The sequence below is a fragment of the Cololabis saira genome, chromosome 16, assembly GCF_033807715.1.
Source record: "Cololabis saira isolate AMF1-May2022 chromosome 16, fColSai1.1, whole genome shotgun sequence".
Taxonomy (NCBI): domain Eukaryota; kingdom Metazoa; phylum Chordata; class Actinopteri; order Beloniformes; family Belonidae; genus Cololabis; species Cololabis saira.
This window is the reverse complement of record NC_084602.1, coordinates 7,693,311-7,708,027: the sequence shown is the minus strand read 5'-3', so window position 1 is coordinate 7,708,027 and position 14,717 is coordinate 7,693,311. Positions and strand designations below refer to the sequence as shown.

Below are 14,717 nucleotides of genomic sequence, written 5' to 3'. Positions count from 1 at the left end.
AGCTGTCTCCTCCTGTCTGCTGATCTGCTGCTGTCTCTTTCAGGAACCACTTCATCCCTTCTGCAGGCTGGGCTTCATTCATGCTGCTGCTCTGAGTCTGATCCTTTCAGCTGATTAGTTGATACTGTAAAAAAAAAAAAACAACTAAAGACAGGGGGGAACACCTGCAGAAGGAGAAAAGAAACATGGTACCACAATATAATGGTCAAAGGGAAACGTCAAGTTTTGAAAAAAAATGCCAAAGCTTGCAGTTCACAGACTGACCACTGGGGGCGGGCTCCAAAAGTGAGTTTCCACTGACTTCCCTGTTAAAATGTTCAATGTTTACAACAGAAATAAACATGATTATAGTCTGGTACACATTGTAAATCCATGATCAGAGTACAGGGATCTATTCTTATGCACCTAATCAGTTAAAGCTATATCAAACCACTACTAGTTGCAGTTTGCTCCAACACACTCAAATGAACAAGTGTGTTTATGTTAACGAAACCATCCATGTAGGCGTGGAAGCAAAGGACACCAACAGATTAAACAAACTCAAAAGGCAGGCGGACAACAGAAAACACCGGACAAGCTCAAGAGCAGCTTCATATTCCGTCTTTACTGATCCAAATAAAATATTTGATTGCAAATGTCTCTTTATTCATGGCAGACTTTTGCACAAATGGCTCTTCTTATTATTTATTACCTCCCGTGTTGTTATACATGACTTGGTGTCAACATCATTACTTTTAAACCTGGACTTTATATATTATCTATCTATTATAGTCGTTAAAGACATTAAAGCTGTCATTAACAGCAATAATTTCACTGACACGAAATAATAAGTGAATTTGTTGGTATTAAATATTTCTATATTTGATCCATTTGGCTTATGATGATAATAATAATAATAATAATAATAATAATAATCATAATCATAATAATCATAATCAGAATCACAATCACAATCATAATTATAATAATACAATATCAATACAATCAATACCAACAATTATTATTAATAATAATAATAATAATAATAATAATAATAATAATAATAATAATAATAATAATAATAATAATAATAATAATAATAATAATGATGATGATGATTATTATTATTATTAATCTCCCTTATTCCAGCCTGTGACAGCAGCGCCGCAGCGCCCTCTGGTGGTCGGACCGAGCGCAGCAGCGTCACCGGTCAGCTGACCAATGCGGAAGTGAATGATAAACATTAGCGGTCCATGAGGAGCGAGTGTTATTTCGGTGCGTTTGTGGTCCTATAAGAGCATGGTGCTGTGTTTCCTGATCCACACCGCCTGTGCCGTGGGCGGGCTGTCCCCCGGGGAGAGCCGGGTGCTGTACTCCCGGGTGTTCGGGCCGGACGGGGCTCTGGGGGAGCGGAGCCCCGAGCAGAGGAGGCTGCTGCGGAGGGAGAAGCTGGCGGTGGTGGCGAGGTGGGTCCAAGTCTGTACACCCGCATCTGTACCCGCTCTGGAGGGTCAGTCTGTACACCAGTACTGGAGTTGAGGGGGGATGAGGGGGGATGAGGGGGGATGGCATCCCTCCTGAAATAAAAACGGTCCAAATCATCCCCCCTGTAAAACTGCCATCCCTCCTTTCCATCCTTTATGTCATTTCATCAATGAATGTGGTTTTACTGCTATTTCAACATTTAGAGTCATCACCAGAAAAATGTGACAATTTTCACCTGTTTCAGGTACATTTTCACTTGAAATAAGTAGACAAATCTGCCAGTGGGACAAGATTTATCTTCTTATTACAAGCAAAAAAATCTTCCACTGGCAGATTTTTCTACTTATTTCGAGTGAAAATCTACTTGAAACAGGTGAAAATTGTTGTTTTTTCCAGTGATGAGTCTTGTTTTAAGTGCAATGAGATTTTTTTACTAAAATTATACATTTTAACTAGAAATAAGACAAATATTCTTGTTAAGATTTTGAGTTTTTGCAGTGATCCATTTTACTTATCCTGTGAAGGACAGAGTCATATTGATAAGTTCAGAAAAGTGTTTTTTATTGTTGTGTTTTGATGTATTTGATGTAAGCCCAGTGGATATTTAAAGCTTACAGAAGGCTGCATTTAACTGCTGCTATGTCATTCCTGCAGTATTTCTGCAGGTGTTGTGGTCAGTGCTATTATTTGTAATATATTATATTATTTGTAATCAGCACAAATTATCTGTCCCCATATGATAAAATCCACCATCCCCCCTGATTCTTTTTTTTACAACTCGAGTACTGCTCCACACCCACACATGTCACCACCCCTTCGGGTCAGCAGGCCGAGCAGGGGACGGATGTCTCCACGTCCACCAATCCTGGGTAGTTCTGTTTTGAATAAGCTGTTTAACATGATCAGAATCACATTTAAGGGCCACAAATCCCCAGTTGGTTCCACGTGGTTCCTCTAGTACAGATCACACTCCACACACGGTTAAGTTCATAAATACTAGAACCATTTCTGCTTCCGTTTTATAGTTTATAGTTTTATTTGGATCTCCATTAGCTAAAGCAAAACTGCAGCTATTCTTCCTGGGGTCCCACACATAATACACAGTACATTACAACAAAAAATTAAAAGCAAACCTAAAGAGGTAGCATAAAAAAAGAAAGGCTGTTTTAGTTCTGTGAAATATCTGTCTACCTCACACACAACCTACCTGCTTGTTTTTTCATTCTTTCCCGTACTGCACTACTTTTATTTTCATTCCAATGTTTATACTGTTTATATTTCGTAATTATATATTTTGTACTTTTTTACCCCTCCCCTGCATGTGTGTTAAGTGTACTGCTGCACAAAGTGAGTTTCCCCATTGAGGGAGAAATAAAGGATATTCTAATCTAATCTAGTTCTGTGATGCAGTAGTACATCATAACATGCCCAGTTTTTTATGTATCATCACAGGCTCTTTACACAGAGGGAAGGTTCAATACAGTCCAGTTAATGTAACTCATTCCAGTCCAGATTCAAAGTTCATCCATCCATTGTTTATTTATTTATTTATTTTATTTTTTATTTAACCTTTATTTAACCAGGTAAGTCAGTTGAGAACAGTTTCTCATTTACAATGAGGACCTGGGTAAGAGGCAGCACAAAGAGTCAAACACGTACAATCACAGTGAGAGAATCAAACACCATATATAAAAAACACACAATACATAAAAGATATGAATAAAAAGTGGTAGCGCTGGTCCGGAAGAGTTACAAACATGTGCAATGATCACATTTGGCGCTTTTCCACTAGTACCTACTCAGCCCGACTCAACTCGACTTGCCCTCGTTTCTTTTCAATACCCAGATCAGAAGTAGGAGGTTGGAGTGAAGCTGCTGTGACGTATTTGATTTTGTATCTAAACGAAGAAGACAACAACACTAAAGATGTAGAACCTGGAGGAGATGATAGATGTGCTGCTGGATCTGTGGCTTGTGTTTGATATCAAGCTAAAAAATGAGAGAGAGAGAAGCTTCAAGTGACAACACTTTTTAATTTTTTTTAGTTTGTCTCGGCGCTGCTGAAAAGTCAGCTGGAGCCGTGAGCAGCTATGAAGTGACAGAGCTCCTGGTAGATCTGGTCGTTCCTTATCGCCCGTCTAGATCCCTTTTTAATTCTTTCCTGAAACAGACTTTTGTGCTGCCATTTCCTGTTGAATAAAATGAACAAGAATCCGTCAGAGTCTCTTTCTCTGATTTCCTCCTCCTGACTCAGACGTCTGACTCCAAACCCCCGACCAATCGGTGGCCTGTAGTGTGATGATGTCAGATACAGCCGACTCAGCCGCTTAGAACCTCGGCAGAATAGTTACAGAAAAGTCGGGCTGAGTAGGTACTAGTGGAAAAGCACCAATTGTCTATACCCGGCTGACCCTGGACCCAAAAAACGTGGGAGAGATTAGTGCGCAGATATCTTCCTATGAGACGCAAAAGAAAACATGACTTACAGACACAAGTATAGTCTATAGAGAACAGAGCGAGAGAAGAGCCCGGTGCATCATGGGACGTCCCTCAGCAGTCTGGATCAATATCAGCATCAGTATCAGGGTGGGTGAGGGCTCCACGGCCACAACTAACACCAAGATTAACAAAAGGAGCTTTTCTGGCCTCATCTATACGGCAGAGAGGCTTTGCCTCCCGTGTGGCTCCTAGAGCTGGAAACGAGAGAGAGAGAGAGAGAGATTCATACTGCAGATTGTAAAATATCATTGAATTGAATTAATTCCTTGAAGAGTCTAAAGATTTTATGTTTGCACCTTTTTTATGTCACTGAGAGGTGTGAAGAGAAGAGGCCCGTTTATAATCATAACCATCACCTGCATCGCTTGCATCGTTTGCCTCCACCCAGCGTGGCGTTCTCTGGGGGCTTTGACGTAGTTCCCCAGGACAGTCCTCCATCTCCTGCTCCTGTGGGAAAATGAGCCTTACAGGAATTATTTAAAGGTTTATTTGGAAAGTCAAGGTGCTTTACATGATGAAAGCGTGACGAGTAAAGAGGAAAAGCAAGAGTCACAGCGCAGTGACATAATAAAGAAAAGTCAGGCTTAAGGTGGAGTTATGTGTTGTGCTGAAATCAATGTTTAAATAATTCAGCTGGGAACAAACACGTTTTTAACCTTGATTTAAAAGAACTGAGGGTTTCTGCGTTCCTGCAGGTTTCTGGAAGTTTGTTCCAGCTCTGTGGAGCATAGAAGCTGAATGTTTGGTTCTGGTTCTGGAGACACGGAGCAGACCGGAACCAGGAGACCTGAGAGGTCTGGGTGGTTGCTATGGCAACGGCAAGTCTCTGATGCACTGCAAAAACTCAAAATCTTAACAAGAATATTATTGTCTTATTTCTAGTTAAAATGTCTCATTTTTAGTGAAAAAAATCTCATTACACTTAAAACAAGAGTCATCGTCAGAAAAATAACTTATTTGACAATGTTCACCTGTTTCAAGTAAATTTTCACTTGAAATAAGTAGAAAAATCTGCCAGTGAGACAAGATGTATCTTCTCATTACAAGCAAAAAAACTTGTTCCACTGGCAGATTTTTCTACTTATTTTAAGTGAAAATCTACTTGAAACAGGTGGAAATTGTTGTTTTTTCCAGTGATGAGTCTTGTTTTAAGTGTAATGAGATTTTTTTTGACTAAAAATGAGACATTTTAACTAGAAATAAGACAAATATTCTTGTTAATATTTTGAGTTTTTGCAGTGTAGTTTGGTTCTAAAACCATTCAGTATTTTTAAAGTCTTTTCTCTGAGGTCCAGGGAGCAGGTGTAAAGATCTCAGAACCGGAGTGATGCGGTCCACTTCCTTAGTTCTGGTGAGAACCGGGGCAGCAGTATCAGGTCCAGATAAACGCATGGATGAGTTCTGCAGGGTCCAGCTGAGACATGAGTCCTCTGATCCTGGAGATGTTCTTCAGGTGACTGTTTTAATGTGTCTCTGAAGGTCATAGTCCAGGACTACACCCAGATTCTGGGCCTTGTCGGTGTCGGCTGTAATATCTGAGGTTTTAAAAGTAAAACACAAAATAACTCTATTAGATTCAGGTTTGTCAATGGATTCCTCCTCCTTCACTGTGTTATTTTAGGCGGTCGGGTCCAGGTCTTGTGAGTCTTATGAACCTGTGAAGTCCTTCCTGAGCAGCAGGACCTTTCACATCCTTCCAGCACGGAGAGACACTCTGAACTAGGGCTGGGTATCGATTCAAATGTCAAGAATTGTTTCGATTCCGATTCTTAAGATTCAGAATCGATTATCAAGATTTGATTCGATTCGATTCTGATATTGATTTGGGTTAGTGTTATTAAAATAGTTTTTTGACCTGTTGCATTAATTATATGACTGTAGTTCTGCAACATATTAATATTAGTATTATATTGAGATTCAACAGTAAATATTGCAGCTAATGATGCTGTAAGGACCAATCAGCTCCCAGAATGCTGATAGAACTGCTTTCAGAAAAATCATGTGGGTCAGAATTATCAAACGGATCCAGGGAGGAAACAGAGATAGGGCTTTATGAAATCGGTTTTATTTTTTCCCACATTCCGTTTTAATTTTTTTGGTCTATTTTTGTTTTTAATTTTTGAGAATTTGGTTTTTAGCATTTTGTGCAAATGTAACCCCTAGGCAGTATGTAAAGTAATGAAATATAGACAATTTATGCAATTATAACTGAAAACTTTTCATATCTTTAAACAAATTTAAAGGCAAAAACATGGCAGAAGTTATTATCGTGTCCAACAAAACATTCCTTTTTTGCGCATAAACAAAAAATACCAAAAGTTGTAATGTAATGATTTAAAAAAGAATCGATTTTTAGAAATTAATATGAGAATCGACCTATGGCCTATGCAGAAGCACCTCTGCAACGCTCCCCAGAACTCTCAGAATAAAGTTTCTGAACAAGTAAAAGCCTGAAAACGCTGCGACTTGTTTGCTAAGATGTCTGCAACATCAAGCGCGTCCCGGTTTTGTGTTTCTGCTCCTCTTTTTCTTTCGCCTGCGTCGTGATAATTTTCGGAGGCTCACGACACAGACGAGCATCATCAAGGAGTCGGAGCTGTCACTCTCCTCTGCATTCATGTGGTGTGTTTTAGGTAGCGGGGAGTGTTTGTCTGTCGGAGGATAACGCTCCCTCCCTGCGGCGGAGAGCCACCTCATTACTGTTCCTGCTGCAATATGCAAAACTCTTATCATCTTCCAGCACGGAGGGAGACGAGGCTTTGAAGGGACTGGCTGGTGTTGCCGTTGCTCAGGCCTTTTGTAACGCAGCCATGGAGTCGGAGGACTCTCACAATCACCGTTCTGTTGTAAATCAGCTCTGAGCCTTTAAATCGCCTCTATTTTTGGAAGTTTATGCGACAAAATCTTTGTGTATCTTTTGGCGATTTTCCACTAGTACCTACTCAGCCTGACTGGCCTCGGTTTTGCGCTTTTCCACTAGGGGTCTAACGTGCCGAGTAGATACTTTTTCTGTAACTATTCTGCTGAGGTTCTAAGCTGCTGAGTCAGCTGTATCTGACGTCATCACACTACAGGCCACCGATTGGTCGGGGGGTTGGAGTCAGACGTCTGAGTCAGGAGGAGGAAATCAGAGAAAGAGACTCTGACGGATTCTTGTTCATTTTATTCAACAGCAATGGCAGCAAAAGTCTGTTTCTGATCCAACTCTGAGGTGCAGATGTTCATAAACCTGGTGCTGAGGAGAGAATTAAAAATGTACGACGGAGTATTAGGGCCAAACTAAGACAAAAAAAAATGGAAATTACGAGAATAAATCATAATAATATGAGAATAAAGTCGTAATATTACGAGAATAAAGTCATAATATTAAATATATTATGAATATATAAATATAACTTCATAAGATGCTCAATATTCCTCATTTTAACACAGGGAGAAGATGCTCTTCCTGTTAGAGTTCTCATGAATTATATTCTCATAATATTACGACTTTATTCTCATAATATTACGACTTTATTCTCGTAATGTTACGACTTTATTCTCGTAATATTACGACTTTATTCTCGTAATATTACGACTTTATTCTCCTAAATTACGACTTTATTCTCGTAATATTACGACTTTATTCTCGTAATATTACGACTTTATTCTCGTAATATTACGACTTTATTCTCATAAATTACGACTTTATTCTCATAAATTACGACTTTATTCTCGTAATATTACGACTTTATTCTCGTAATATTACGACTTTATTCTCATAAATTACGACTTTATTCTCATAAATTACGACTTTATTCTTGTAATATTACGACTTTATTCTCATAATATTACGACTTTATTCTCATAAATTACGACTTTATTCTTGTAATGTTACGACTTTATACTCGTAATATTATGACTTTATTCTCATAATTTCCAAATTTTTTTTTGTCTTAGTTTGGCCCTAATACTCCGTCGTAAAAAGGGATGTAGACGGGCGATAAGGAACGACCAGATCCACCAGGAGCTCTGTCTCTTCATAGCTGCTCACGGCTCCAGCTGACTTTTCAGCAGCACGAGACAAACTAACAAAAAATGTAAAAGCGTCACCACTTGAAGCTTCTCTCACTCTCATTTTTTAACTTGGTATCAAACACGAGCCACAGACCCAGCAGCACATCTATCATCTCCTCCAGGTTCTACATCTTTAGTGTTGCCTTCTTTGTTTATATCACACAATCAAATACGTCACAGCAGCTTCTCTCCAACCTCCTACTTCTGCTCCAACTGAATTGTTAAGGAAAAGAAACCAGGCCGAGTTGAGTCAAACCGAGTAGGTACTAGTGGAAAAGTGCCATTTGTGTGGATGAGGAATAACAGCAGGGTGAGTGACAATGAAGTGATTCCCAGAACTGATGCTGACTCCTGTTCCCGCTCCAGGCAGGTGCGGAGCGCCGTCTCTCTGTCCCGGGAGGCCTCGGGGAAGGTTCTGGTGGACGTGGGTCCGGGGGACGAGGCCCTGGCCCTGCAGGAGGCCGACGGCGGCGTGGTGCGGCTGCGGGCCGGAGAGCCCTTCCCCCAGGAGGCCAGTGCTCTGTGGCTGGCCGTGCAGAGCCTGGCCTTCACGCTGGTCTGTGAGCCGCACGAGAACCTGCTGCTGGCCGAGGGGACGCTGCGCGGCCTGACCCGGCACTGCCTGGAGCACCTGCACATGCTGGGCCCCGGCAGCGAGGTGGGCACCGCCTCGGACCACCGTCCTCTGCTTTACACCACACACACAGGGAAAAGGAAGACAGCATTTATTCATATCAACATTTACTGACAAAAATCCCATTTATTACCAGTTTGCAACACAATTTGACATTACTAGGGATGGGAATTGATTCCGATTCCATTTTCGATTCTTTTTAAAGCTTGGCATAAACTGTGTGATATTTTAAATGGTTTGATTCAGCTCCATCTCAAACTGCACGACTAGATCGCTGAGTTCAAAATTTCGCAGCCCACGATTTATGGTCTCACACTGTACGACCCGATGCTCTGATGCGACCCGTCTGCTCACACTATACGATCATAATCCTCACGTCGGACTCCTGTTACTGGAACTGCAACGTCAAAAAGAAGTGGAAGAGGAGGAACCCGGAAGTGGGAGACACTGAAGATGCTCAGCAAAAACAAAACGCGCTGCCTTAAGCCTGAATTATGGTTCTGCGTTAAATCGACAGCGTAACCGTACGGTGCTGGTCGCCGCGTACCCTACGCCGTAGGCTCTGTGTTGGTGTAACGCGGAACCATAAATCAGCCTTTAGCAATTTGTGCCATTCTGTGTGGCGATAAATGAAAAAAGATTAGACAACGTCGTGGTTGGACAAAGGAATTGGCTGGGCAGACGTGGGAAATGCGACCTTTTTTTTCTGCTATTAAAACATGATTTGTAATGTGAATTTGAAACACTTTAAACTACAAATAATAGTTTTTGACGTGACATCAGAGATTGCGCATTCTCTCTGTGAAAGGATGAGTCCAGTCGGGTCGTAGCTGCTTCAACTGTGATTCCTTCACAAGGAGCGACCAGGATTTCAAACACGTTTGATTTTCTTGAGAGCACGTGATTTGTGATCGGGAGCTCGTCGTGAGGTGTTTACGTTAACTGCACGAGCACGACCAACGATTCGGTCGAAATCTGGCCCGATCCAAAAAATTGTTGCACGAGTAGAAAATCGGTTCAAAATGAGCTGACAATCGCACAGTGTCTGCCTGGCTTTATCGATTCTCTTATCGATTATCATTTGGAAAAAAGGAGAACAAACAGGTCGATTAGCATCAACTTTGTTTTATATCTTTGAACAAAAAAATACAAGTGAGTCATGGTCATCTAAATGTAATGCATGAGAAGGGATTTATTTAACGTTAGTAGTTAGTAATAGCAGGTTTTACAATAAGGCAAATGGTGCTGACATGATAGGCAGTGTTAGTTTGTTACAGTAGTTACCTGCAGTATTAACAGCAGAGGACTGGCTAACGTTGAGAAGATTCACTCCGGACTCGGAACAGATCAAACACGCAACATTCATTAAAAGTTATTGCATGCTGTGTATGAAAATGCTTTTGCATGTTGCTAGTGTTTCCCCCCTTTATTGAAATGTCCACATTGCAAGTATTGCAAGTTGCCCTGTCGTCATCCTTTTTGGTAAAATGTAACAAAACTTTCAGGCGTTTATGCCGCTTTGTCGACATGTTTTCCTGCTGGGTGCGAATGCGCACGTTGCGTAACTACACAACGTGCGCATTCGTGCGCATAGTGACGTCATTCACGTCCACTGGAATTGATAAGGAAATCGTTTGCAAAAAAGGCAAACGATTCCAAGGAATTGAAACACTTGGAACCGGTTCTCAACAAGAACCAGTTTTGGATTCCCATCCCTAGACATTACTCACACTGCCACACCTCCTCAGTGGTCCAAAAACCGGAGCTGCCAGGTGGCGACGAAAACGTGCTGCCCAGGTCTCGTTAAGGTCTTTGGAAGACAGAGAGACGGTCTTTTAGTCGTCCTTCTAAGAAGCCGAGAGCAGCCTTCTGTAGCAGAGGCGAGCGTCCTCTCACCGTCCCAACACCAGGACTCTTCCCGTCTCAGAGGAAGTGTCCTCCGCCACGGTGGTGTTGAAGGACAGTTGGGTTACGGTTAAGTAACTCGCTGCCGTCTGCATCATATTAATCACCGCCCTGCTCTCCTGCGGGACGCTCCTACCTGGTTGTTTTGTTGAATCCAGATGGTGACGTTTATTTGTTTATTATGCTGCTGTATTTGGGGGCTTTCCCCCTCAGAGCCGCGTTGCCCAACAGCTGTGGAGACACATTCACTAAGCGCTGGATGACATGTCCTCTAATTGCCACGAACAAACAGCTTATTCTTACTTGTTAACGTTGTAACTGCTGGAGTAAACATAGTTTACCTCCACTTCAATTAAAGTTAAAGTTGCTTTCATCAACGAAAATTATGTTTAGATATCATCATCAACGAAACTTTATCACCTGAGGAAAACGAGACGCAACGAAAATGCTGGTCATGTGACGATACCGATAATTACATATATAATGCAATATCGTAGAGGAATAAAAACAAGACTTAAATGTAGATTACAAAATAGAAACTCTGCTAAAATGTGTCTTCATTTTCGTTGACTTAAACGAGATCAGACGAAATGTTATAACATTTAATATACATTTTAATATTAAATGCTGCTGGGTTTACAAAAAGATGGGGAGAAATGCGGAAAAATGAATATCTTGTAAACTCAAATTAGTCTTCTGTATCTAGAATAAATGTATTCTTGAGTCTATAAGGTAACAATAATATAATAATAAGATAACCTTGTTGGAATTGTAAAATGGGTTTGGCTAAATACAATCTTTAACTAAAACTAGACTAAAATGGTCCTGGACGATTCTGACTAAAATAAGACTAAAATGCTCAGACTTTTAGTCGACTGAAACTTGATACAACTAAAAGGAGAATGAACGTGACTGAAACTAATAAAAACTTAAATAAAAACAGATCTTTTTCAGACTTTTGGCCCTGATCTGGCGTAGGGGGCGTGGAATCATGAGTGACAGCAGAACAGAGAAAACTGTAAAATAATAAGTTCATAATCAAAAATGTTCAGGTTCAAATCTTAGTTTTTCCAATTCCAATTTCATTTTCAAATTAGCAAAACTTTTGGCCTTGATTTGGCTCCATACAAACGTCCCGGCCGCTGGACGTCCCAAAACTCCGATGTACACACCCACTCCTCGGAAAACGTGCAGCAGCGACTGGAAAACTGTTAACCGAGTGTTGAGTCCCGGGGGAAACAGTATCTGCTGCTCAAGCTTTCTTGGGTCTTGGCTTTCCTCTCGTTTTCATGCAAAAACTCAAAATCTTAACAAGAATATTTGTCTTATTTCTAGTTAGAATGTCTCATTTTTAGTCAAGAAAAATCTCATTACACTTAAAACAAGACTCATCACTGGAAAAAAACAACAATTTTCACCTGTTTCAAGTAGATTTTCACTTAAAATAAGTAAAAAATCTGCCAGTGGAACAAGACTTTTTTGTTTGTAATGAGAAAATAAATCTTGTCCCACTGGCAGATTTTTCTACTTATTTCAAGTGAAAATTTACTTGAAACAGGTGAAAATTGTCAAATAAGTTATTTTTCTGGTAATGACTCTTGTTTTAAGTGTAATGAGATTTTTTGACTAAAAATGAGACATTTTAACTAGAAATAAGACAAATATTCCTCCAAAGATTTACAGTTTTTGCACTGTATCTCCCATCTGACGAAGATCTTGTACTTATGACCTGTTCCCTCCAGGTCTTGCTGAAGAGCAGCCGCGTGGACGTCCTGCTCAGCCGCCTCCTTCCTCACGGACAGCTCCTCTTCCTCAACCACCGCTTCCTGCAGAGCTTGGAGAAGGAAACGGCGGCGTACATGGCCAAGTGAGCCCCGGTGGGCCGAGCCCCGGTGGGCCGAGCCGCTCTCGCTGCTGTGCAGCAAACACAGCAAACACGCCGCCCGTCGTTCACCTCCGGTGACACGTCAGCGTCGGCAGCAGAGGAGCTGCTGCTGCTGCTGGATATCTCCCTCAGCCACTTTTGCAATTCACCGTTTGCTGTTTACTGTGTGGGAGGCTTCACTTCAAATCGTGTTTGTCAAATTGAAAAGCGGAGCGGAAAACGTGGCAGATGAGAGTGCAGCTGAAGAGGCCAGTTAAGACTCACCCGTCAGGATCAAAGTCTGCTATTTATTTCATTCGCTCTACCTGCAATGTCGCCGTGTGCAGAGTTTAGCTCCGACGAGCCACATTTCACCTGTTTTTTTTGGTGCATTTTGGAGAATTCTGGAGCTATTAATGAACCGTGTTGTTGCTTTAAGAGAGTTTAGCAGAAGGGGGGAAGGAGACTGGGATTCTTCTTCTCTTTTTATTCCACAGGAGCAGAAATGTCACCGTTTGTGAGGGAAATGGGATCGGCAGGAAACAAAGAGACGATAATGAAGGAACACCTAACTGTCAGAGCAGAATAAAGCAAGAATGATGACAAGAACAAGTGCAGGACGTGTATCCGGATGCACAAACATGTAAATAATATATGAATACTTTGTATGTCTTGTGAATATTTGTTGTAATAACCGTTTCCCTCTAAATCCAGACTGACCAACTCCTTATCTTTGTCAGCTTTCCCTCTCTCCCTCTCTCTCTCTTTTTTCTCTATATTTGAAATAAAAAAGTAAATTCTCTGAATAATGAACATTAATATGAAAGTGGGGCAAGATAGGAGGCCAGGGGTGGGGGGTGGACTGGGGGGACGACCTGTAGTCTGGTCACTCGGGTACCGTCGTCATCAGCTTTGTGAACCCAACTGAACCCAATAACGGTGCAGTAGTTGACATACGTAGCTAAGTGAACACTAAGACCAAGCCCAACCCGTTTTGGGCTGAGCTGGACTCCTAGCTGCCAGCTGAGTCTCAGCACTGCCCAAACTTCTGAGGAAATCACCACAGTTCAGGCTCCTCCGCTCCGCTCACACGGCATGCTCTCACATGTGCAGGAAACTCCTGCTTGATTCATTAGGAGGGAAATTTAATCAGTCAATTTGACTTTACACACACACAGTTACACAGACATACATACTGTACCTGCTCACTCACCTACATACTCACTCCACAGTTTTGGGGGACAGATAATCACAGTAGTCTGGCTTTGATTCAGTCTCAAGGACCTGAAATGGTTGATGTTTGTGTCTCTGCCTAATCTGTGTCTGTTTCTTTGTTTTTTTTCTCTTAGATCTCAAAGGCTTGTGTGCTCGTTGTGCGTTTCCCTTTGGTTTTTCACGTTTCAGACTAGCAGCGGATGTCACCCCTTACCACCCCCCACCCCGTATATACATATATATATATACATATATATATATATATATATATATATATATATATATATATATATATATATATACATATATATATATATATATATATATATATATATATATATATATATATATATATATATATATATATATATATATATATATATATATATATATATATATATATACATACATATACAGTATATGCCTTAGGTTTTTACCAATTTGGTATTAACCATTAATATATACAGGACTGTTTTAGAAAATTAGAATTTTGTGATAAAGTCCTTTATTTTTTATAATGCAAAAATGTCATACATTCTGGATTCATTACAAATCAACTGAAATATTGCAAGCCTTTTATTATTTTAATATTGCTGATCATTGCTTACCGCTTAAGAAAACTCAAATATCCTATCTCAAAAAACTTGAATATTCTGGGAATCTTAATCTTGAACTGTAAGCCATAACCAGCAATATTAAAATAATAAAAGGTTTGCAATATTTCAGTTGATTTGTAATGAATCCAGAATGTATGACATTTTTGTTTTTTTAATCGCATTACAGAAAATAAAGAACTTTATCACAATATTCTAATTTTCTGAGACAGTCCTGTATGCAGACAAAAAGATTAAAAAAAAAAATAATAATTGGTAGTTTTCCACCAAACTGCTGCTGCTTGATGCCTTTCCATCCCGTGGCGTCAGCCAAAGATCCTACTTGGGGGCTGTTATAGTTGACTGAAATATAAAGGGAGAGAGGGGGATTACATGACTTGCTAAAATATGTTTAAACTGCATGAAACGAAGCTTGTGTTTGTGATAAATGTTCCCAGGAAAGAGCTGCAGTGCGGGGGTTTCGCCG

General features: G+C 40.6%; 1 protein-coding gene across 2 annotated transcripts; it reads left to right on the top strand.

Moving 5' to 3' along the window:
• Positions 1 to 1,199: 1,199 nt before the first annotated feature.
• ap5s1 (adaptor related protein complex 5 subunit sigma 1) lies at positions 1,200 to 13,185 on the top strand. 2 transcript variants are annotated; one of them, XM_061743573.1, is made up of 4 exons: positions 1,200 to 1,445; positions 8,386 to 8,517; positions 8,566 to 8,677; positions 12,301 to 13,185. In XM_061743573.1, the coding sequence occupies exons 1-4, from the start codon at positions 1,279 to 1,281 to the stop codon at positions 12,427 to 12,429; spliced, it is 540 nt and encodes a 179-aa protein (XP_061599557.1). In that variant the 5' UTR covers positions 1,200 to 1,278; the 3' UTR covers positions 12,430 to 13,185. The 2 variants fall into 2 exon arrangements, with proteins under 2 accessions (XP_061599557.1, XP_061599555.1); XM_061743571.1 differs by having other exon boundaries at positions 8,386 to 8,677.
• The last annotated feature ends 1,532 nt before the right edge of the window (positions 13,186 to 14,717 follow it).

Coding starts and splice junctions, on each gene's coding strand:
- ap5s1 (XM_061743571.1), top strand. CDS start 1,279: ATGGTGCTGTGTTTCCTGATCCACACCGCCTGTGCCGTGGGCGGGCTG. Junction 1,446..8,385: donor AAGCTGGCGGTGGTGGCGAG/GTGGGTCCAAGT, acceptor TTCCCGCTCCAG/GCAGGTGCGGAGCGCCGTCT. Junction 8,678..12,300: donor TGCTGGGCCCCGGCAGCGAG/GTGGGCACCGCC, acceptor TGTTCCCTCCAG/GTCTTGCTGAAGAGCAGCCG.